The sequence below is a fragment of the Chiloscyllium plagiosum genome, unplaced genomic scaffold, assembly GCF_037043375.1.
Source record: "Chiloscyllium plagiosum isolate Xiang-an unplaced genomic scaffold, Cpla_swu_hap1 HiC_scaffold_35, whole genome shotgun sequence".
Taxonomy (NCBI): Eukaryota; Metazoa; Chordata; class Chondrichthyes; order Orectolobiformes; family Hemiscylliidae; genus Chiloscyllium; species Chiloscyllium plagiosum.
In genome coordinates this window covers 49,477,638-49,502,681 of record NW_028270173.1, presented here as the reverse complement: position 1 = coordinate 49,502,681, position 25,044 = coordinate 49,477,638, and the positions used below count along the sequence as shown (strand labels likewise).

At 46.7% G+C, this 25,044-nt stretch overlaps 1 protein-coding gene and 1 pseudogene across 2 annotated transcripts; one reads left to right on the top strand and one right to left on the bottom strand.

Moving 5' to 3' along the window:
* The first annotated feature begins 1,966 nt into the window (after positions 1-1,966).
* Positions 1,967-24,280, top strand: LOC148140819 (uncharacterized; annotated as a pseudogene). The gene is made up of 5 exons (XR_015752985.1): positions 1,967-2,243; positions 5,961-6,206; positions 16,332-16,610; positions 23,728-23,835; positions 24,240-24,280. The product of XR_015752985.1 is annotated as an uncharacterized LOC148140819 (transcript).
* On the bottom strand, positions 7,184-14,436 carry LOC148140820 (endogenous retrovirus group 3 member 1 Env polyprotein-like). Its single transcript, XM_087979583.1, has 3 exons — positions 14,409-14,436; positions 9,084-9,352; positions 7,184-8,214 (listed from the first exon to the last, which is right to left on the bottom strand). Exon 3 carries the CDS (start codon positions 8,188-8,190, stop codon positions 7,210-7,212), a length of 981 nt encoding a protein of 326 aa, XP_087835709.1. The 5' UTR covers positions 8,191-8,214; positions 9,084-9,352; positions 14,409-14,436; the 3' UTR covers positions 7,184-7,209.
* Positions 24,281-25,044: the final 764 nt, after the last annotated feature.

Below are 25,044 nucleotides of genomic sequence, written 5' to 3'. Positions count from 1 at the left end.
CACTGTCTTTCCACATCTATATATGAGCAGCTAATCCACAATAATATCCACTGTCAGAAGATCCCTGATGTTCTCATGCTGTCTGCTTTGATGCTGTTCTGGAACAATCATTGAAATCCTTTGGATCTATGCAGCTTCTCAGATTTCCAGGTGTTTATTCCCCATGGCTGCGATGCTGCAAATGCTTTCTGTAGGAGTTGCCCCTTTCTTGATAACTCCCTTTTTTTCCCAGCTCGACTATCTTTCCTTTCAGTTTGGACAGGAGGGCAGCTGGATCTCTCCTCAGCAAATGCTGCATTGGTCTCACACTCTCATCCTCTTTGAGATGATATGTGTTGCCAATCTAAGCTTTAGACTTGCTTCAGCTGGGATGAATGGATTGTTACTCAATGTCTACGATCTGGATCAGCTGGTCTTTATTGTGCCAATCACATTGGTTTCTCAGCTTCATTTGTCCTCTTGGGAAGACTGATGTTTCATTAGATGGTCTCAAATTTACCTTTGCTGGATTCATTTTCAGGTCATCAAATCGAGCCACTTCACACGTGTCTGTGAAGATTATGATGTTGCATGAATCACTGGCGCCTGTCTGACAGTTCACATTCACCTGATGCCCTCCTTCTGCAGTCATCATTCTAACAATAACAAACCATTTGTTACCTTGAGACCCAGTGATGCTGACAGGTTATATGGTTTAGAATGACCCGTTTAGAATCACCATCTGACATGTCTCCAGCAATGATCAGTTTGGGCCTGCTTTTCCTCTTTTGAGCTGAAGACTTGTGTTTAAATTGAATCAGATTCTTGCGTGTAGACCACAAATTTCCCAACACTTGATGTTCTTCCTTTTCTTTGCTGTGTTGTTCTCTACAACATTTACATCCTGTCCACTGGGCTTGATGTTTCTGCTGGCCCTTCAGCAAATATTTCTTCTTGTTTTTCCCATTATGCTGTTCTTGTTTACCGGGACAGAGTCTCAGCATAATGCAAAACCTTGTCTTTGTCCGTTAATCCTCTCCAGCTTTGATTGACAACCTCAGAGCTTCTGCACATGGCAATAGTTTTCTCGAGCAAGTTTTTCCTCTCTCAGAAGCTGCGCTGTCATGGTGGGACCTCTCAAAAGACATTCTTATCTCCAACAAGATTAGCTTTCAGTTATCCAGACTCTGAGATTCCAGCCAGATACCTCAATGCCATCACCGTACTGATCCATATTCTTTGTCTCCTTCAGGGATCTAATGTCCAGCACAGCTCCGTTCTGTATAATCAGTCATGGAGTGCTCAAAGAATAGCTTCAAGGCTTTCAAAATGTGTGATGTTTCTGTCCCCAGTGAGGTCTAGAATGTAAACCAGCTTGTGGCTGTAGCTGGACCTGATGGGATGCATCCCAGCGTATTCAAGGAAGTAACCAGAGATAGTGGATGTACAGAATCTTCTGGAAATTATTCGATTCTGGAAAAATCCCAGAAGATTAGAAAACTGCCACTTTTATTTTTAAAAAATGAAACAAAAATGATAACTTTTGGCGAGTCAGCTCAATACCTATTATTGGGAAAATGAATCTAGAAATAAACAGCATGACCAAGCAGAATCAGCATGGCATTGTGAAGGGGAAATCCTGCCTGAAAAATAAATAGAAATCTTTGAGGAAGGAACAAGCAAGATAGATACAGCGGAAGCAGTGGGTGAAATGTCTGGATTTTTGATAATGGCCCATATATGAGGCTACTTAATAAGATAAGAGCCAATGATGGTGGAGGTAGTATATTAGTATTGATTAAGGATTAGCAAAGGAATTAAAGAGAGAGAGTTCCAATAAAGGCAGCGTTTTCACAATAGCAGCCTGTAACTACTGCCACAGGGATCAGTGTTGGGGCCATAACTATTTACAAAAGATATTAATGACATGGAAGAGAAAAGTGAATGTAATACAGTCTGGTTTGAGGATGATACAAAATGATGTGGGATGGCAAGTGATGAAGATGACATGAAGTGTCTGCAGAGGGATATAAAGAGATTGACTGAATGGGCCAACACTTGGCAGATGGAATCTAATGTGGAAAAATGTAGGTTTTGCACTTTGTCAGGACAAATTCAGGGACTGAATATCATTCAAATGGAGAAAGCCACAGGAAAGAGGGATTTCAGGGTCTTCACCCCAGAATCACAAAAAGCTGGTGTTCAGGTTCAGCCGGAAGGCAAATGGAATGTTGGCCTTGACTTCAAAAGGATGGAGTGTAAAAGTAAGGAGGTTTTGTAAAAACTATAGATTGGGCACTGGTCAGACCTAGTGGGAAGACGGTGAACAGGTTTTGGCCCTTTATCTAAGGAAGGATATCCTGGTAGTGAGGGCAGTCTGAAGAAGGTTCACTCAGCTGGTCCCAGATATGGAGGTTCAGTCTGATGGGGAGAGCTTGAGTAGATTAGCCTGCACTCATTGGAACATAGAAACATGAGAGGTGGCCTTTCCCCAGAGGAGGGGAGTCCAAAACTAGAGGATAGAGGTATAAGAGGGGAAAGATTTAAAGGGACCTGAGGGGCCAGTTTTTCACACAAGGGGTGGGGGGTATATGGAACCAGCTACCAAAGGATGTGGTAGAGGTGAGTAAAATTACAATATTCAAAAGACATTTGGACAGGTACATGGACAGGAAAGGTCGAGGGGAATACAGGACAAACACAGACAAATGGGATTAATCTAGTTTAGGGAACCTGGTGGTGGGCATGGACGAGTTGGGCTGAAGGGTCTGTTTCCATGCTGTATGTTTCTACAACTCTCTGTGACTCTAGGCCTTTTTAAAATTTTTTATTTCAAAAATATACTTTATTCATAAAATATTTTGATAATCTGTACAATTGGTTATGCCATACATACGTAAACATTTTCCCGAAGGGTCTCAAGGACACGACGTGCTGACCACTTCCTGATGGACTTGTGGTCAAAGGTGTTTTTCTTCATAAACATCTCCACGAAGGACAGGTGATACGGAACGGTCCAACTACACGGAGCGTTCCGCGGCAGCGAGGCCAGGCCCATCCTTCGCAACACCGGGGACAGGTAGAACCTCAGTACGTAGTGACACTTGGTGTTTGCGTACCGGGGATCCACGCACAGCTTGATGCAGCCACACACAAAGGTGGCCATCAGGGTGAGGGTGGCATTGGGTGTATTTTTTCCCCCGTTGCCCAGATCTTTGTACAGCGAGTTCCTTCGGACCCGGTCCATCTTTGACATCCATATAAATTGGAAGATGGCCCGGGTGACTGCAGCAGCACAGGTTCTGGGAATAGGCCAGACCTGTGCCACGTATAACAGCAATGACAGTGCCTCACACCTGATGACCAGATTTTTTTCCCGCAATGGAGAGCGACCGTAGCTTCCATCTGCCCAGTTTCTGCCTCACTTTGCTGATACGCTCCTCCCCAGACTTGGCGCACACCCCAGCCCCCCCCCCCCGAACCAAATACCCAGCACCTTTAGGTGCTCGGTCCTGATGGTGAAGGGGATCGAGGATTGGTCAGCCCAGTTCCCGAAGAGCATGGCCTCGCTCATCTCGGTTTACCTTGGCCCCCGAGGCCCGTTCGAACTGGTCACATATGCACATGAGTCTGTGCACGGACAGCTGATCCGAGCAGAAAATGGCGACATCATCCATGTACAGGGAGGCCTGACCTGCAGGCCTCCGCTGCCAGGAATAGTCACCCCTCTCAGGCTCACATCCTTCCTGATGGACTTGACAAATGGCTCTATGCAGGAGAGAGAGGGCAGCCCTGCCTGACTCCAGATCTGACTGGGAAGCTATCTGATTCCCACCCATTGATTGAGACTGCACTGACTCTAGGCCTGCTCCAGAAGTAACTCTCAGACCATGGGCCCTTCAGGACCCCACTCTGGAGCTCAGGGACATCTGGTACTTGTCTTGCATCAGCCAGGTCACTGTGTGCAGGGATAAACAGTGTCTTCCATATCCAGACACACAGATCTTAACACATAACGCTGGATACACGGGGAAATGTACAAGTTTAAACGGATGCAAAGAGGGATGCATCCACCCGGATAGAGATGAGAGTTCAGGGTCTCACATGACCAGCTTTTATAATTGGATAGGGATCACTGTCCTTTCTAATGAAGAGTGGGAGCGGAGCTGTCGGATGGAGAATGAGGATTTCCCTCCCAATTCAGCTGCAGCACACGGTCTGTGCTTTCACCTCCTGGAGCGATCCCTGTTCCTGATGTGGGCAGCGTCTCAAACCTGCAGCTCTTGGTGTCAAACCCCTGTGTGTCTGCCTTTCAGGATCCCGGGAACTGGGGACAGGCTCACGGTTTCACATTTAATTGGGTGTTTTTTCCTGATACGAACCAATCATTCCCCTCTCTGTTTGAGTTGGAGGCAGTGATCAAATTTCCATCGAACTTGGAGAATGGACTCACTACAGACGTTTTTCTTTGTCATTTCCAGTCCATTATCAGCAGCTTTTACCCCAATCCGTTTTTGATGGGAATAACGACAGTGGATTCCCAGAATGTTGCTGATCCTTCTCTCCATCTCCCTGTGTTTTTCCCGGGTCTCCCGGTAAGTACAGAATTCAGCTTTCCATTCTCTCTCTCTCTCTCTGTCTGGGGTGAATGTGAATCTCTTGGGGAGAGTTTGAAATGGGGGATGTTTGACCAGCCGCCTGTTATACAGCCAGCCTGATCTTTTACACATTGAAGGCAGCACAGTCTGGGAGACTGATGGGATTTGTGTCCAGGTCTCCTGACAGCAGGATGTAGAAATCCTGAGATCAGAGAAGCTCCGAGCAAAATGGAAATGGTTCCAATGGAGAATTTTAATTTTCACATCGATTGGGAGAAGCCAGACAGCTTCATCATTCCTGGTCTAAAGTCTTGTAAACCCTGCGGGGAGGAGAAGGATACTCCATGTTTAACCCAGCCCAGGCTCAGCTGTGATGCCCTCATGTAAGGAGTGAGTGTTGTGGATGGGCTAACAATTAAGCAGGCCGTGAGTCAGCAGTTACTCACTGCAGAATTCCCAACATCTGACCTGCTTTTGCATACAGTATACATGTGGTTCATCCACTTCAGTTTCTGGACAATCAGTGATTACAACACCATTGAATGTCAAAGGGAGACAGTTACATTCTCACCGGTTTCAGTTGGTCAGTACATGAGGCCTGTGTGTGCTGCCAGTATAACTCGCCACTTACCAGCCGAAGCCTGAATATTGTCACAAGTGTGGCACTGGAAAAGCATAGCAGGTCACGCAGCATCCGAGGAGCAGAAGAGTTAACGTTTCGAGCATAAGCTCTTCCTGAATATTGCCCAGGTGTTGCTGCATTTGGTAATGGACGGGTTAAGTGCCTGAGGAATCACAAACAATTCTGAACATGGTGCAATCATCAGTGAACATCCCTATTTCTGACTTTATACTGGAGAGAAGGCCCCTGAGGAGCTCTTGCAGTGATGTCCTGGAGCTGAGATGCCTGACCTCCAACAACTACAACCATTTTCTCCTGTGCCAGGTATGACTCCAACCGGCAGAAAGTTTTCCCCCTGATTCCCACTTTGGCAGGACTCCTTGATGCTACACTTGGTCAAACGTGGCCTTGATATCCAGGGCTGCCACTCTTGCCTGCCCTCTGGAATTCAGCTTTTTTGTGCATGTTTGAACCAAGTCTATAATGAGGTCAGGAACTCAGTGGCCCCTGGAGAAACTAAACTGGGTGTCACTGAGCAAGTTATTGCTGCTTGATGACACTTTCTATCAGTTTACTGATGATCGAGAGTAGGCTGATGGGGATGGTTAATTCACTGGGTTGGATTTGTCCACATTGTCACATTGAGGCTGGTGTTGGAGCTGTACTGGAACATCTTGGTTAGGTGCGTAGGAATTTCTGGGGCATAAGTCTTCAGTACTGTGTAGATGGTTATTAACCCCTTCTTTAGCTGATATTTGCAGACACCGACTCACTGACTGTGATCGACACGGCAGTCTCTGGCATTAAGGATTTTCCGGAGGTGAGTAACATTGCGATAGTTAATGGAGTTCAACTCAATTATCATGACACTAATGTTCGTCAGCAGTTCATGGTGGACTATTTTGATGCAGAATACTGGCAATATCTCACAGGTCTCGGGAATACACGATCAGACATGGCAAAGGAGAATCTGAATACAATGATGAAAAGTACAAACCAGACATCTGGTAAGATCGGTGATGGGGAATTTCTGAATGGTAATGTTGACTGTGGTGTAGGTGGTGTCCCTCTGGGTTCTGCATCAGAAGGTTTTTTGGTACAAAGTCCCCACCCTGGGGCATAAACACAGCAATTACACTGAACATGCCAGTTCAGGCTGTACAGAATGCTGTGCTGTTGAAGTTGCTGTCTGTCAGATGAGATGCTGAACAGAGTCTCCGTTGGCTTTATATTGATGAACCTTTGAAGAGAGCAGGGAAGTTATCCCTAACACCCTGGTCAGTATCAAACTTCAATTTTCATCATTTGCAAGTTTGTAGGAGCCTTCCTGTGTCCAAATTATCTCCCACATTGCCTCCTTTTAAAACAATTACTAAAGGTAATTGTTAGAAACGAAAATCGCTTCTCAATAATCGCTCTAGACAAATTCAGGAAAACAAAGTTTTATTAACAAGTCAAGTCTGCAGAGTCGGGCACCCTTAAAGAAAAGGCGCGCTGAGGCTTACAAAGTCTCCATTATTTATAGGACAAGTCCCTCCTCTCCTTGGCTCCAACAAGCCATGAGGTTCACATTCTTAAAAACATCATTATTTTTATCACAAAGTCTGCAACAAAAGGCTCCAGAGTCTCCAAAGTTTGTTGTTTTTCTCACACTGTAGTCTTATCAGTCAAAAGCTTTAATCTTGAAACAGATGTCTCAAGTCGTACTCCCATCCTGGAGTCTTATCAGCGAAGGACTCATCCTTCTCTGCTGTGTGAATGGCTTCATTAATCAAGAGCCTGCTTGCTTTTACTATAGCTCACAAATTGTCAGCATTCTGCACAATTTAAACTACTCTACTTTTGAGTATATAAAATGGTTGTTAGAAAAGAAACAAAGGTTTTGTCTTTTATTATAGATCAGTCTGTGGTCCAGGCACATCTTAAAGTTTAAACCGAAATTACCTCTTACAATTCCACCCTTTTCTTTCTTTAAGATGTGCCTGACCAAGAAAAGCCCCCCCCCTTCCCTCAAGGGCCCGGGAAATCCTTGGTCTTTCGCAGCAACATCACTTTAAGTTCCCGTGTCCCATGTTGTGGAACCACCACTGCCTGGAGTCGGGAAATATTTTTCTGAATTAAAAACTGAATACAGAGAGTTAGGCAGGGTAATACGAGAAGAAGAATCATGCCGCCCCCAACCACCAGCAACGCCGTGCGCCACCAGCTACCACCTAGGAGACCATCCCACCATCCGATGCCACTAAGAGGACGCCAAGATTGTACTGGCACATGGGCCAATCTCCGAATTTCATCGGAAATTTTCAAAACCGCTTTACCATTATCGTCAATTTCTAGACAGCAGTTTGTCAGGTTAAATTTCCCGCACACACCCCCCTCTGAGGCCAACAGATAATCCAAGGCAAGTCGGTCTTGATATATAGCAGCCCTCATCTGATCCTGCTGCTGAGCCAACAGCTCTAGGGCCAGGGCAGTCCGGTTAGTAATGACCTCTACGACTGCTTGGAGCCTGATAATTCGATTTAGCATATAGATAGGAGTACGATATCCCCATGATCCGTCCTGTGCCCAAGTAGCCGGCCCATAGTATTCAATAATCCGGGCCGGTGGCCACTCATCCCCCCAATCACCGACTTGGATATCCCTTGGCGACCTACGCAGGGAGTCAAAGAGTTTAACTCCCAAATCATCGCCTTCCTCCCGGGGTAATAGGAAGAACGCAGGTCGTATTAGACCCAGGAAGCATACCCCAGCCCATCCCATGGGCAGTTTGGAGTATGCCTGATTACCGCATATCCAAAATAGGCCATCTGGAGCAGGCCCTCCCTGCCTCACAACGTCATCCCACAACTCCTTTACCCCAGGGACGCCCTCATAAAGACCAGGACCACTGCAATTCCAGTATTCGGATTGTTGACCCCGTGGCAGAGTCTGGACAGGATTATTCCAGCATTGATTCCCCTGACAACCACCGCTCCACACTCTTTTCATGCCATCGGAAGGGTCAGCACTGAGCTCGTAAGAGGAGGAATCAGAACGTAACCGAATGCAATTTTGATGATCTCGGTTTGCAATGTACCAAGCAATATTCTCAGGCCACCATACTCGCGTGGTTGCATCCAATATATTCTGACAGGGGCTAATCCCTACCTTCACGGTCCCCTTGCCTTCAATACAGAACTGGCCCTCAGGGCTGTTTGTCAGTCTCCACCCCTGGCTTTTTCTGTCGTTGTCACGAGTCCAAGTGGTTTGCAGCAATTCCCCTATGTCTAAGCTTTGACCAGTCCACGGCCATTGTTCCGACATATGCGGCCCCCCACAGACCCAGCAATTGCTAACATTTAAAACAGTGGCTATTCTAGAGGTGAGATCAATAAACAGGTTTTGTGTAACATCAGGGAGTTTAATCTGTCCTTCTACCTCTTCGTATACAGATGGCACTTTAGGGAGCACGACCGTTCCCTGTCGGTCTTGCTCTTTCCCCAACCACCGATCAGGGATCTGTATCTTGGTCTCCTTGACTCTGTCAACCTGCTCCCTGAGCAACACGGAGGATAGGTCCCACCTCCCAGTTTTGCTAATACACACCCAGCGGTCATTTATAGGGCATCCATGGATTTTGCCACCGTATCCTTTATTATATACCTGATAATAGGGTCTCCCATCCTCCCATCATTCATGGCGTGCACTCACATCGTAACACCTATCGTCCACATAGGAATGGGACACAAATGATCCCGAATAGATTCGAATCCCAAGTCTTACTGTAGTTCGACATTTGTCACATCTCCCCTCACCCTCCCCCACATACAGGAGTAAACTGATCAATATCCCCACCAGTACAGTCCAAGTAGAGTTCATTATTGCTGTCTTTTCAGTTTTACCGACAACGGCTTGTCCCCTTGTTCGCATGTCCAGGTGCTTTCTTCTTCAGGCGGAACGGGCCCCTTTATCCTTGATGCGTGGACCCACCCTTTTTCTTTCGTTCGAACAGCTGCCTCAGTTGTTAACAGAACCAGGAACGGTCCTTCCCACCGCGGCTGGAGCTTTTCGGCCTTCCAGGTCTTAACAAGTATCCAATCTCCGGGCTCCACCTTATGCAGGAGGAAGTCGAGCGGCGGAGTCTGAGCCAGGAGACCTTTCCTTCGGAGTTCTGCAAAAGAACGGGATAAGGCCAGTAAATAGGTTCGGATAAATACATCCCCCCCTTGTAGAGTGGGACATCCATCAACCTTACTCCAATACGGTAATCCGAAGAGCATTTCATAGGGGGAAACCCCGACATCTCGGCGAGGTGCCGTACGTATCCTCATTAGGGCAATGGGCAGGCACTTTGGCCAGGGTAACTTAGTTTCTAACATCAGCTTAGTCAATTGGGTCTTGAGCGTGCCATTCATTCTCTCAACTCGACCCGAACTCTGAGGATGCCAGGGTGTGTGGAATTTCCATTGGATGCCCAGGGCATTACAGATCAAATGGTGTAGCTTAGAAATAAAATGCGTCCCGCAATCGGAGTCAATAGATTCCATTATGCCATATCTCGGGATTATGTTCTCTAACAACAGTCGGGCCACGGTTGGTGCATCGTCTTTGGCAGTTGGGAAAGCCTCTACCCAGTGAGTGAAATGGTCTACTATTACTAGCAGATATTTCCATCTCTGTACTGGGGGTAATTCTGTAAAGTCAACTTGGATCCTCTGAAATGGCCTAATCGCTAGGGGCTGACCACCAGCTGGCATAGAACGCATGGCTTTCTTGTTAATTCGCCGGCAAGTGGGGCATCCGACTACCTCTTGTTGGGCTAATGTGTATATCCCCCTGCATACATAGTCTCTCAGGATTGTGTCACACATGGCTTGCACCCCCCAGTGGGTCTGATGGTGTAATCGGTGCAGAATACTCCGGGTGATCTGTTTGTTTAGTACTTGTCTCCCATCAGGAACCGTCCACTTCCCGTTAGTATCTAGCCGGGCACCCAATTGATCCATTTTATCAATCTCCCCCTGGGTGAAGACGGGTTGTTTAGCGAGGCCCTCCCTCAACGGTATTAACGTTAACAATTGGACGGATTTTTCGACCGCTGCCCGCTTGGCTTCCTCGTCTGCCAGCCGGTTTCCCACCGCTTCCGGTGTCGACCCCTTCTGGTGACCGGGTACATGGACTACTGCAAGTTCCGTAGGTAACGCCAGGGCTTCCAACGTTAGGCTGATCATTTGTTCGTGAGCTAATTCCTTTCCCCGGGAAGTTATCAATCCTCGCTCTTTCCAGATTTTCCCGAAAGTATGAACGACTCCGTATGCATACTTTGAGTCAGTATATATGGTCCCCACTTTCCCTTCCAACAGCTTCAGGGCCCTCTGGAGGGCGTACAACTCACAGGATTGGGCTGACCACTTCCCGGGCAGTCGTCCAGACTCAATCGTCCGTTTCGTTGCACCATCTATAACAGCATAGCCACTGTATCGTACTCCACTGATGCACCGGGAGGACCCGTCGATATACAGTTCCTGTCCCTCACCCAGCGGGGCTTCTTGCAGGTCCTCTCGGCTTTTGGTCTGCAAGTCCACAAATTCCACACAATCATGCTCCTGTTCCCCGTCTGCAGGACGTCCGTACAGAAACTGGGCTGGGTTGCAACTGAGATCTTTTGCAAAATTGAGATCGTTCCCGGTCATCAAAATCGTCTCATACTTTAGGATGCGAGAGTCTGTTAACCAGCGGTGAGCCTTCTGAGCCAGTATGGCACTAAGCGAATGTGGGGAGTATACTGTGATCCTTCCTCCAAAGGTAAGTTTTCGGGCCTCTTCTACTAACATTGCCGTAGCTGCCACTGCCTGTATACAGGTCGGCCATCCACGTGACACAGGGTCTAACATTTTTGACAAAAATGCAACCGGCTGACGTTTCCCTGCCCGCAGCTGAGTGAGCACACCCTGGGCAATTCCGCCGGCGCTATTAACATATAACTGGAACGGTTCCTTCAGGGTGGGTAAAGCCAATACCGGAGCTCGAATCAGTTTATTTTTAATAATATTAAATCGCTGCTCCTCCTCATCTGACCAGTCCACCTTTTGTCCTTCTTCTCCCAGTTTGTCGTACAAAAATTTTACTAAAGTGGTGTAACTTTCAATCCATATCCGGCAATACCCTACTAGTCCCAGGAATTGCCTGACTTCCTTCTTCGTCCTGGGTATTGGCATACCCGTAATTCCTGATATTCGTTCTGGCGTGATACGGCGGTGCCCCTTACTGACTTGATGGCCCAGATATCTTACTTCTCGCTCCACAAACTGGAGTTTTGTCCTGGAGACGCGTAGACCCTGTTTCCCCAGGAAGTTCAACAGGGCAACGGTGTCTGCTCGTACCTCCTCGTCTCTTGGTCCTGAGAGTAAGAGATCATCGACATATTGGAGCAATTGATTCTCCGCGTTACACTGAAATCCTTCTAAGATCTGCTCCAGTATTTGTCCAAACAAATTGGGTGACTCCGTGAATCCCTGCGGCAAGACCGTCCATCTTAACTGTCGCTTTCGTCCTGTGAAGGGATTCTCCCATTCAAAGGCAAAAAGGTTCCGACTTTCTTCGTCAAGGGGGCAACTCCAAAAAGCATCCTTCAGACCTATTACGCTGAACCATTCATGTTCGGGGGGAATTTTACTCATTAACGTGTAGGGATTAGGTACCACCGGGTATCTAGCCTGGACTACTTCATTCAACCCCCGCAGGTCTTGCACCAGCCTATATGTCCCGTCCGGCTTCCTCACAGGGAGTATTGGAGTATTGAAAGGGGACATGCATTCCTCCAGTAGTCCATCTGTGATTAATCTTTCTATCACAGGTTGTAACCCCTCCCGTCCTTCCATCGCAATCGGGTATTGTTTCCTTCTTACCGGGCCTCTTCCTGGTAACATGGTGATTTGGAGAGGTTTGATGTTTAGACCCCCTCTGTTCCCCTCTCGGTACCAAACTTCCGGGTCTATTTGTTGATCATCTTCTTCGGTGAGGGCGAACAACCTTACCACCATTTCCCCGTTACTTGGTACCGTTCCGATCCCTAGTTTGACCTGCAAGTCTCTTCCTAACAAATTAAATCCCGCCGATGGCAGTAGAAGGAGGTCTCGTTTAGTAGTTCTGTTTTCATATCCAATTTCCACGTCCTCTACCACTGGGACTTGTAATTTCTGTCCTCCAATTCCAGATACCCCCATAACTTTTCCTCCTGCTCGGGTGCCGGGGGGTATTTGGATTATACTTGATCTTTCGGCTCCCGAGTCCACCATAAATGTGATCTCCGATCCTTGGGGCCCTACTTTCAAGTTTACCAGGGGTTCCTGTCGATAGTCCTTTTGCCCCAAGGGTAGGAACCCCCGACCTCCCTAATCTTCCTCCATCAGGGCGTACGACCTCACCTCCCGCTTGTAGCGGGAGCACTCCCATTTAAAATGTCCCTCTTCATTACAATAGTAACATCTGAGTGTCCTCTTCGTTTCCCTGTCGCGGTCTCGCGTTCCTCCACTCTTCCTTTGTTCCGGCCATGGTTCTCTTTTCCTCTGCTCTTGCCACGACTCTCCCCTTTCCTGTTTCTGCCACGGCTCTCCCTTTTCCTTTCTTCCAGCTGTCATTTGTTGCACCGTTTGCATCATTATCTTTGTCGCCTTCCTTTGCTTCTCATCGTCCCGTCTCACAAACACCTTTTGCGCCTCTCGTAGTAATTCACTTAAAGATTTACTATCCCAATCATCCATTTTCTCTAACTTCTTTCGTATGTCCTGCCAGGCCTTTGATACAAACTCTACCCGTATGAGTTGTTGCCCCACGTCCGTCTCAGGGTCCACCCCAGCAAACTGCTGCACATTCTTCCTAATCCTGTCTAGGAAGTCCGTAGGGGTTTCCTCCGGGTTTTGATGACTACCAAAGGCCTTGGTAAAATTGTGCCCCTTTGGGGCTGCGTGTCTTATTCCTTTTATCCAATATTCCCGCATGTCTCTCATGTTGCGCCGTCCTCCCTCCGTGTTCTTATCCCACTCGGGGTCGGTGAGGGGAAACTTCTGCTCCCCTCCTTCTCCCCCCTCTCTCTCCCAGACCAAGAGCGCAGCTTGTCGTATCATCTGACGCTCCTGGCTAGAGAACAATGTTTTCATGATGGAACACATCTCTTCCCACGTGTAAGTATTCGGACCCAGGAACTGATCCAATTGTTCAGCAAGTCCCATGGGGTCCTCTAGTAGACCCTTCATCTCCCTCCTGAAATTCCGTACTTCAGTACTCGTCAAGGGAACGTTCACATATCCCGTCCTTCCTTCCTTGCCCCCCATGGGCACTTCCCGGAGTGGATTCATTCTTGCAATCGAGACAGGGTTTTGTCTGTGACCCTTTTCAGCTTGAGATCTGGTCTGTACCCCTGAGGTAGTTTGTGATTCCTCCCCATCTTCTTCCCCTTCCCCTGAATCGTCGTCACCCGAAGGAACATTCTGTGGGGCAGACGGGGTCACGTAGGGCGACGGTAAGTGATCTAAAGGGTCCCATTCTTTCTGCCCTTTCGAGTCTTTATTAGTTACCTGCATTTGACAAGATATCGTAACCGGCAGCCAACAAAGGGCATAATCACTTTCTTCCAGATTAACATCAGGTTTTGAATTGACATATAAAATGAGGGCTTGCCGGACCCAGTCTTCGTCAGTACCGAATCTAGGCCACCACACTGAGTCGCCCTGAATAGGTTTCTGGGACCACTTTTGACAGTATTTTACCATCTTCCTTTTAGATTTTCCCTTTCTTCCAGCCTGATCCCAATTATTTAGCATTCTCCCTAACGGACTATCGTCAGGTACCCCGGGGTATGTGTCATTGTCCCTGTTTAAGCCTACCTTTCCCTTAATCACCTTAGATCCCTTATTTCCCATTTCCGAGGACTTCGTATTTTTCCCGTGATAATCTATCACAATGTAGCCTTCAGTCCCGTGATCGCCCAGGTTCCTTTGCAGGCACCCCCGGTCTTTGGATTCCTGTGTCCTACGTCTCTGTGACACAAATCACAGGCACCCCGTAGGTACACGTTCCTCCTCAAACACGGTCTCTGCAAAATCCCTCACAGGCGAGCCCCGGCCTCCAGATTCCTGAGTCCCACGTCTCTGTAGAAAAAAAAATCCACAGGCACCCCGTAGGTACCCAGTCCTCCGGAAACACGGTCCCCGCAAGTTTTTTCTTACCTGGGTTCGGTGCACCGAAATTACTCGATCGTTAACCGTCCCCACTGCCTCGGGTACACCCCTCCTTTGTTTTCCTGAGCCTCCCGGATATCACTCCCTCAAGCCGCGCGGGGCGACAAGCAAGGAATCAGGGACTGCTGAACTCAGCAGGGTGCACCTTCTCCGATATCCTTCCTCAACCCCCCTTGCGGCCGGAGTGTTGATCCCGGATGACGAGCCCCCAAGTTGTTAGAAACGAAAATCGCTTCTCAATAATCGCTCTAGACAAATTCAGGAAAACAAAGTTTTATTAACAAGTCAAGTCTGCAGAGTCGGGCACCCTTAAAGAAAAGGCGCGCTGAGGCTTACAAAGTCTCCATTATTTATAGGACAAGTCCCTCCTCTCCTTGGCTCCAACAAGCCATGAGGTTCACATTCTTAAAAACATCATTATTTTTATCACAAAGTCTGCAACAAAAGGCTCCAGAGTCTCCAAAGTTTGTTGTTTTTCTCACCCTGTAGTCTTATCAGTCAAAAGCTTTAATCTTGAAACAGATGTCTCAAGTCGCACTCCCATCCTGGAGTCTTATCAGCGAAGGACTCATCCTTCTCTGCTGTGTGAATGGCTTCATTAATCAAGAGCCTGCTTGCTTTTACTATAGCTCACAAATTGTCAGCATTCTGCACAATTTAAACTACTCTACTTTTGAGTATATAAAATGGTTGTTAGAAAAGAAACAAAGGTTTTGTCTTTTATTATAGATCAGTCTGTGGTCCAGGCACATCTTAAAGTTTAAACCGAAATTACCTCTTACAGTAATGAATTACATCACACTTCAGCATTCCTAGAGATTAAGAAACTTGCTTTTTAAAAACAAACTTAATTTTAGTGGTTCTTTCCAATGAGTGACAGGCAGGTACTGAGCCTGAGTTATATTGTTCCTTGTAACATTTCCACATTCCACATGTGACACAGTGTGAGCCAGAGGTATGCATTTATGAAGTGTGTCATACTGATGAAGATCAGGAGTTGGTTTACGATTGAGTGAATGGGAATCTGGTGAGATGGGTGTGATCCTCCAGGAATGGGCAGCTTGTTGGGTCTCAATGTCTGTTCATACATAAGGTTGGGGGGAGGGAGACATTGCTCTTTCCCAATATTACAGAATGGGCAATGTGAATCCAACAGGCAGTGTGAGAGGATAGTGAGAAGCTCTGTAGGAAATATCTGAGAGATAAAGCAGTGGAGATGATCAAATCCATACCCCAGCACTGACCCCTGGATCACCCCATTCAGTCCACCCGCCAGCACTGACCCCTGGGTCACTCCACTCAGTCTATCCCCTAGATCACCCCACTCAGTCCGTCTCCCAGTGCTGACCCCTGGATCACCCCACTCAGTCCGACTCCAGCACTAACCTCCTGATATCATTCATTACTGGAGTATAATTTCCAATTCTATTTGATACTAGATTACCCTCCCCTCAGATCAGGCAAGTTGTCATTTATTTGCAAAAAATTTAATACTATTTTCTGTTTGATCACCGATGGGAATTCACACGTTTCAATGGATAACAATTGTTGAAATCACTGATGACGGCGATATTAAGAGATCGATGCGACTTGGATTTTATGGAAAGGATTACCTCAGCTTCGATCAAGATAGAATGAGATGGATCACAACCAATCACAATGCAGTGAAGACTAAAGAGAAATGGGATTCTGATTAATTCTGGAACAAATATTGGGAAACACATCTAGGGCAAGGGTTTGTTCGGGATTTAAAGAGATATTTGCAAGCTGGAAAGCAGTATTTTGGAAGGAAAGGTGTGTATTTCAGTTTTGTTCCATGTTCTGATCTAACCTCACTGATCTATGAAACTGCTCTCCCATTCCATTCAGTGTCTGTCTATTGTTTGTGTTTTCACCCTTTTCCCATCACAGTTCAGCCTGAAGTGTTCATCTCCAGGAGGGAGCCCAGTCGTCAGGACAAGCCGCTCACTCTCTCCTGCCTAGTCACTGGGTTTGATCCTGCAGACATCGAGGTGACCTGGCTAAGGAATGGAGAGGTCATGTCTGAGACCCAATCCTCGGGGGTTCGACCGAACCACGATGGGACCCATCAGATCCAGAAAGAGATTGAGATCAATGCTGGGGATGAGGATCAATACTCCCGTCACATTGACCACAGCAGCCTGGCAGAGGCCCAGCTCTATCAGTGGGGTAAGGAACTGGAGTCTGTGTGTCTGTGTGTATCCATGCAATTTTTTTTACAATGCATAAACTTTTAAAATTTATGAAAATCCTTTGATAGCTCTTTCTGAGATTGACCTTAGATTTTCTTGGACTCACACTTCCTCGGATTGGGTAAAATGATAGTGGGTGGAATTCCCTCTTTTAGTGAGGAGGGGAGGTGATGACGTGGTGGTATTATCACGAGACTATTAATCCAGAGACCTGAGTAACATCCTGGTGACCTGAGTTTGTATTCTATTTGTTAGATGGTGGAAGTTGATTTGAATGAAAATCTGGAATTAAGAGTCTAATAATGACAATGAAACCATTGTTGTGTAAACCTGTTTGGTTCATGAATTCCCTTTTGGGTGGAAATCAGCCGTTCTCACCTCCATGTGACTCCAGTCATACAGCAGTGTGGGTAACTCTCAACTGCCCTCTGACCAATTAGGATTGATTTATAAATGCGAGACCAGCCAGTAACACTGCTGTTTATGATTTATAGAAATTACGTAAAGTTGAATGTTAGAGGGTTGATCAGTAAGTTCTCAGATGATATGAAATGAGTGTGGTGGGACATAGTGAGGAGGATAGCCTTCGATTACAGGAAGATATAGATGTTCTGGTCAGGTGGGCTGATCAGTGCCAAATGGAATTCACTCTGGATAAGGCGAAGGTGATGCCCTGGGGCAGGACAACCAAGGCAAGGGAATACATGATGGATCCTGGGAAGTATTTGCCGCGTGTATCCCCCTTAAAATTTTCACCTCTCACCTTGAATATGTGACCTCTCGTTATTGAATCCTTCAGCCTGGGAAAAAGCTTATTCCTATCCACCCTGTGTATACCCTTCATGATTTTGTAGACCTCAATCAGGTCCCCCCTCAATCTCCTTTTTTTCTAATGAAAATAAACCTAACCTACTCAACCTTTCTTCATAGCTAGCACCTTCCATACCAGGCAACATCCTTGGAAATCATCTCTGCACCCTTTCCAAAGCGTCCATATCCTTTTGGTAATGTGGCGACCAGAACTGTGCACAGTATTCTAAATGCGGCCGAACCAATGTCTTGTACAATTTTTACATGACCTGCCAGCTCTTATACTCAATACCCCGTCCAATGAAGGCAAGCATATTATATGCCTTCTTGACCACTCTATCCACCTGTCCAGCCACCTTCAGGATACAATGGACCTATACATCCAGATCCCTCTGCCCAACAACTCTTCCCAAGGCTCTTCCATTTACGGTATAGTTCGCTCTAGAATTAGACTTCCCAAAATGCATCACCTCACATTTGCCTGGATTGAACTCCATCTGCCACTTCTCCGCCCAACTCTCCAGTCTATCCATATTCTCCTGTATTCTTTGACAGTCTCTATGCTTTCTGCTACCTCACCAAACTTCATATCTTCTGCAAACTTACTGATCAGACCAACTCTGCCCTCTTCCAGATCATTTATGTATATCACAAACAACAGTGACCCCAACACTGACCCCTGTGGAACACCACTGGTCACCTTTCTCCATTTGGAGAAACTCCCTTCAACTACTACTCCCTGTCTCCTGTTGCTCAACCAGTTCTTTATCCACCTCGCCAGAACACCCTGCACACCATGTGACTTCACTTTCTCCATTAGTTTACTACGTGGGAACCCTATCAAATGCCTTACTAAAGTTCATGTGTATGATATCTACAGCCCTTCCTTCATCTATCAACTTGGTCACTTCCTCAAAGAACTCTATTAAGTTGGTAAGGCACGATCTCCCCCACACAAAACCATGTGGCCGATCACTGATAAGCCCATTCTTTACTAAATATAAATGGATTTTATCCTTCAGTACCTTCTCCAGCAAGTTTCCCACCACTGACATCAGGCTCACTGGTCTGTAGTTACCCGCAATATCCCTACTATCCTCCTTGTACAGGGGGACAACATGAGCAACCCTCCAGTCCTCTGGCAGCTCACCTATGTTTAAGGACGCTACAAAGATATCTATCAGGGTCTCAGCTATTTCCTCTCTCGCCTCCCTCAGCAACCTGAGTTAGATCCCATCCAGTCCTGGAGATTTGTCCACCTTAATATCCTTCAGCCTACCCAGCATATCTTGCCTCTTTATGTCAACGTGATCCAGAGTAAACAAACTTCTCTCTCTAATCTCATGTCCTCTCCTCAGTGAATACTGATGCAAAGTAATCATTGAGAATCTCACATATTTTCTCAGGTTCGACACACAACCTTCCTTCCTTATCCTTTAGTGGACCAACCCTTTCTCTAGTTACCCTCTTGCTTCTTATATATGAATAAAAGGCTTTGGGATTCTCCTTATTTCATGACCCCTTTTAGCCCGCTTGATTTCTCATTTAAGATTGTTCCGACTCTCCCGATATTCCTCCAAGACCCGTTCTGTTCTAAGCTGCCTGGACCTTATGTACACTTCCCTTTTCCTCTTGGCTAGTTGCATGATTTCTCCGATTATCCACGGTTCATGAATCTTGCCTTTCCTATCCCTTGTTTTCAAAAGGACATGCCTATCCTGCACTATCTTTAACCTGTCTTTGAAAGCCTCCCACTTCTCAAATGTGGACTTCCCTTCAAATAGCTGTGTCCAATCCACATTTCCCAGCTCCTGCCTAATTTTGATGTAATTGGCCTTGGCCCAGTTTAGTACTCTTCCCTTAGGACCACTCTCATCTTTGTCCATGAGTATTCTAAAACTTACAGAATTGTGGTCACTATTCCCAAAGAAAACCTCCCACTGCAACTTCTACCACCTGACCTGGTTCATTCCCCAACACCAGGTCCAATATGGCCACTTCCCTTGTTGGACTATTGACATACTGCTCCAGAAAACTTTCCTGGATGCTCCTTACAAAATCTGCCCCATCCAGACCTCTGACACTAAGTGTATTCCAGTCAATTTTGGGGAAATTAAAATCTCCCATTATCACCATCTTGTTGCCTTTACATCTTTCTATAATCTGTTCACCTATTTGTTCTTCTACTTCTCGCTCACTGTTGGGAGGCCTGTATACAGCCCCAACAATGTAACTGAGCCCTTCTTATTTCTCCGCCCCACCCATAATGCCTCACTACCCAAACCCTCTGTAGTGTCCTCCTTTAGCACAGCCGTGATATCATCCCTGACCATCAATGCAACTCCTCCACCCACCTTTTACTTTCCTCCCTGTCCTGTCTGAAGCATCTATATCCTGGAACATTTAGTTGCCAATCATGCCCTTCCTTCAACCAAGTCTCTGTGATCTCAATAACGCCATACTCCCAGGCACTAATCCAAGCCCTAAGTCCATCTGCCTTACTCACATTGCATTAAAGTATCTGCACTTCAGGCCACCCAGTTCTTTTGCATTCATCTGCTGTCTGCCTACTCTTCCCCTTGGTAATGCTGACTTCATGATCCTTATAGTCTCCAGTGTCCACCTCGCTGTCTACTAGTCTTCTCTTCTGGTTCCCAGCCCCCTGTCACATTAGTTTAAACCCTCCCCAACAGCAGTAGCAAAAACTCCCCCAAGGACATTGGTTCCAGTCTGGTTCAGATGTAGACCGATAATTTGTAATTGTCCCACCTTCCCCAGAACCGGTCCCAATGTCCCACAGATCTGAACCCCTCCCTCCTACACCATCCCTCAAGCCACATGTTCATCCTGCCTATTCTTTCATTTCTACCCTGGCTAGCATGTGGCACTGGTAGTAATCCCGAGATCACTACCTGTGAGGTCCTCCCCTTTAACTTCTCTCCGAGCTCCCTGAATTCTGCTTTCAGGACCTCATCTCATTTTTTTACTTATATCGTTGGTGCCTATATGGGAGTCTCGTTTTCAGCCACAGAACCGCTTATCTATTCGCCTTACAATAGAATCCCCTGTGACTATGGCCCTACAAGTCTTTTTCCCGCCTTTGTGAACAGCAGTGCCTGCCACGGTGCCATGATCCTGGCAACTGCTGCCCTCCCCTGGTGAGCCATCTCCCTCCAAGACAGGTATACCTGTCTTGGAGGGAGATGACCGCAGGGGACACCTGCACTGCCTTCCTGCTCTTTTTCTACCTTTTGGTCACCCATTCACTGTCTCCCTCAGCAGTTCTAACCTGCGGTGTGACCATATCACTAAACGTGCTGTCCACGACCTCCTCAGCTTCTCGGATGCCCCACAGTGAGTCCATCCGCAGCTCCAGAGCCATCACACGGTCAAACAAGAGCTGCAACTGGACACACTTCTTCCAAATGTAAGAGTCAGGGACGTCAGCCACGTTCCTGAGCTCCCACATCAAGCAAGAGGCACATGCCACGGGTCTGAGGTCCCCTACCATTGTAAGCCTTAGCTTTATATCAACTAACTAAAACCAAACAATGCACTTAAATATATGAAAGAAACGAAAGTAAAAGAAAGCCTTACCTTACAGAATCCTTTTCTTCTGGTTAGAGTGGGGGGGGGGGGGTGCAGGAGGGAGATACTACACGTGTAGTATCTCGGGTTTAGCCGCTGCCCAAATTTATACTAAGTCCTTACTTTCCCGGCAACCTCCTAGTCTCCACCACTACCTCTGCTCTGTCTCCCGCTGCTCTCAGACAGGAAAAAGGCTTTGGGCTTCGAAGGTAAGAACTTATACTGTTCTCTTACTTTCCCGGCAACCTCCTGGTCTCCAAGATCACCTCCACTCTGTCTCCCTCTGCTCCCGGACAGGAAGAAAAAGAGAATAAAATGGGTCTGGGTGGATACTCTTCGGAGGGTCGGTGTGGACCTCTTGGGCTGAAGGGCCTGTTTCCGCACTATCAGGAATCTAATGTAATCAAAAAAGATTTACAGGCATGATGTGTCATCAAGATGGCGGTGGAGTGTAGCTCCACATTTTTTTGGTCTTTCTGTTTGTACTCACCTCTTTCCCTGAGCTTGAACAGCATCAGCAGCAGCAAAGTATCCCAGTGTGGACTCGACTGGGCCTAGTGTGGACCTTGTGATGGTGGTAAGTGAGCCTTGCTTACTTACTTTACCAGGGCCGAGCATGGGGAGCTGGCATCAGAATTGGCAGCTGCTACCCAGCGGAGGCGATGTTGGTAGGGTAGGCTCAGCAGCAAAAGGTGGCACCTGAGGATCAGTAACTTCGTCATTGGTTGGACCCAGCTCTAGTGATGGAGATACAGTGGTGGGAGGGCCTCATAGTGACATTGGTGAGGTTGGCCAAATGGTGAGAGATGCGACTCTGATGTTGGTGGATCCGGTGCAGGTGGCAGCAAGGCGGTGGCAGAGGAGAATTGGCCCAGATATACAAGATGGTGCCTAAGAGTGGCAGTTTCAGCGTTGGTTGGGTCCAGTGTAGAGAGTGGGCGAGGCAGTGGGAGAGGGATCGTGGTGCAGCATCATCGATGATCAGGACTCATGGACTCCCTTGAAGCTTTAACTCTCATTTTTTTGGTTTTTTAAAAATAGAATCCCAACAGTGTCGAAACAGGTGCTATGGCCCAACAAGTTTACACTGATCCTCCGAGGAATATCCCACCTGAACCCATTACTCTACATTTACCCCTGACTAATGCACCTAACCTATACATTCCTGAACACAATAGGCAATTTAGCATGGCCACTTTACCTGACCTGCACATCTTTGAATTGGGGGAGGAAACCCATGCAGACAAGGGGAGTATGTGCAAACTCCACACAGACAGTCGCCCGAGGCTGGAATCGAACCTGGATACCTGGCACTGGGAGGCAGCAGTGCTAACCACTGAGCCACTGTGCTGTCCTCTTGTTCTTAAAACTAATCAAAATGGCCTCAGATTGTGGTGACAGTGAAAAATCTTCTCACTGTATCTTACTGTTTTCTCACTGTAAAATACACATAACAATGAAATCATTCGTTCATTCACGTGGTCGGACTAGAGAGGGTGCAGAGGAGATTTACCAGGATATGCCTGGTCTGGAAAGTTTCCGTTATGAAGAGAGATGAGACAGACTGGGATTGTTTTACATACGGCAAGGGGAGATCGAAGTTGGAAGGGACATGATTGTGGTGTATAAAATCATGGGGAGCACAGATAAGGCAGACAGAAGAAACATTTCCCCCTGTGGGGTGGAGAGATCAATGAACAGGGCCAATAGATTTTATATAAGTCTGAGAACATCCACATTAAATCTGAGAACGTTCCGAGGAGCGGTGAGGAAAAGTGGGTCGTGGGAATCTGGAACTCACTGTGTGTTTGGATGTTGAAGCAGAAACCCTCATCAGCATTTAAGGAGTATTTAGATGTGCCCTTGTGATTCCAAGGCTAACAAGGCTATGGCCAAGTGCTTGAAAATGGGATTAGAACAGTTTGTTGGTTGTTGTTAACTGGTGCGGACGTGATGTGCTGAAGGGTGTCTCTCTCTCTCTGTGCTGCAGCCATTTCTGTCTCTGTGACCCCCACATCCCAGGAGCAGATTAATGAGGTTAATGTGTCCAGTGCTTATCATTCACTCTACTGAATCTCCACGATATCTCCCTCCAAGTACAGTCTGTCTGATGTGAGGTTTGATGTTCAGGACACAATGTCATTCTCTGGATAGAGTCTAACCGAAGATGCACTTTGTCACTTTATATTGTAACCCCCTTGAGTTAAAGGCCAACACTCGAATAACTTTGTGTTTTTTAATGGAACATGCATGAGATTGTTATGATGTTTATACATGGCCTTGCTAAATGTACTATATTTAACATTGTATAATTTCACAACAGCAGGAAAGGGTTCAGATTTGTCTTTCTCAGATCTAAAGTGGATGATTGCACACTTCCCCACATTGGATAAAACTGAAGCAGATGGAATTCACTCATTTACTCTGTTACTGTCCCTTCAGTCCGTCTCTCAATCTAGCGCCTTCTGTAAACATGGATATTATCCCCCTAGATTGGGACAACACGTTCTTTACACCCCCTTCAATAAGATCTTTAGGGACTTTAGGAGAGTGAACCTGAGTGACGGTCAAACCAATGTTGACCCAACCCCATCAAGTCCCAACGGATAAGTTCTTTTCAATTGTCTCGAATCGACACGAATTGGGAACGGATCCAGGAACAGAGATAATCCTGATGTTATTCAAATGTATTTCAGAAGTCCCGAAAAACAGTGCAGGATATGCTCATCTTGGAATTGTGATTGGATTAGTCGCTGCAATGGCTGCAAGATTCGGAATGATCATCTGGAAAAAGCCCTGAAGAGGTAAGAATCAGAGGGAGGGGAATGTGGAACTGAGGGGACAGGGTGAGTGTGGGGGAATCTCCAGTACTGGGAGTACAGGGCACTGTGGGGAATGGAACTGAATAAACCCCCGCACACACATACACACGTATACACACGTCCTGTCCCCTGTCTGACTTTCCTTCAGGTGGTCGGCCCAGTCCAGGGCTAATATTGATCATTAAACCCTTCACACACTCTCACCTCCTCACTGACTGAATATCAATGGAATGGTAGAGATCGCCAGCATCTCCATAAAAGGTGAGGATGGAAAGGAATGTGGGAACTAGGATTTCTTACAGAACCTCAATTCCCACACACTGTATTGTCATCCTTTGAGAATGGATTATTCCCCATTCTAATGGACATTTATTTTGTTTCTGCAGATTCCCCAAGTGAGACCTACACAACAGCTCCCAGTAAGTGACTGAGGGGACAGAGTGTTGGGAATGATGGAGAGGGATTTGCAAGTACAGAGTTACATTCCACTGAGTGTTACTCAGGCTGACACATGTTGACTTAATGTCTGGCCCAGGCTGCTGGGGGGGGGGGTTGGGGGGGAAGAGTGAAAATCTACCTTTTCCTCCAAACAAACACCCATGCACACACCCTCTCACACTCAGACACATACTTGACCATACTTGAGGAAAGGGGCAGGCTCACCAGCTGAATGACCCACACAATCCTTGAGATATTAACAGGAGAGAATTGTAAAGTGACCCCTGACCTGTCCACTCTCCAGGAATGGGATTTTAGCTTCAAGTCCATCCTCCAATTGGACATGTTAATGATTATACTGAGGCAATAACTTTTGATAAAAAAAATCATTGCACCTGATCAATCCTGTCAGAATCTTTTAAACTATGTCAGCTATATTTTGGTACAATGTAATTCTCGTTTGAAAAATGATACAGTGCTTGAATAATGAGAATGTAAGAAACGTGAATAAATGAAAATGGATTTTATTCCTGACACTCTGTTCCCTCAGTCACTTCCTGCAAGTCTGTGTCACACTTATTCCATCTGCAGGAACAAAATCCCCGTCAGTTTGAATGATGTTCTGGTTCCAGCTGACGGTCACCAAGGACAGTCCAATCCTGGAATGAAACCTGGATTCGAGGTGGAATATTTGTAGATGGGGTTACCATGCAGGTTAGTCACTGAAACATATTCACACGAGGCTGCTGATGT

What these genes read in the sequence shown, in the direction of transcription:
- LOC148140820 (XM_087979583.1), bottom strand. Translation starts at nt 8,190, where the DNA reads ATGAAAAGAGTGTGGAGCGGTGGTTGTCAGGGGAATCAATGCTGGAAT.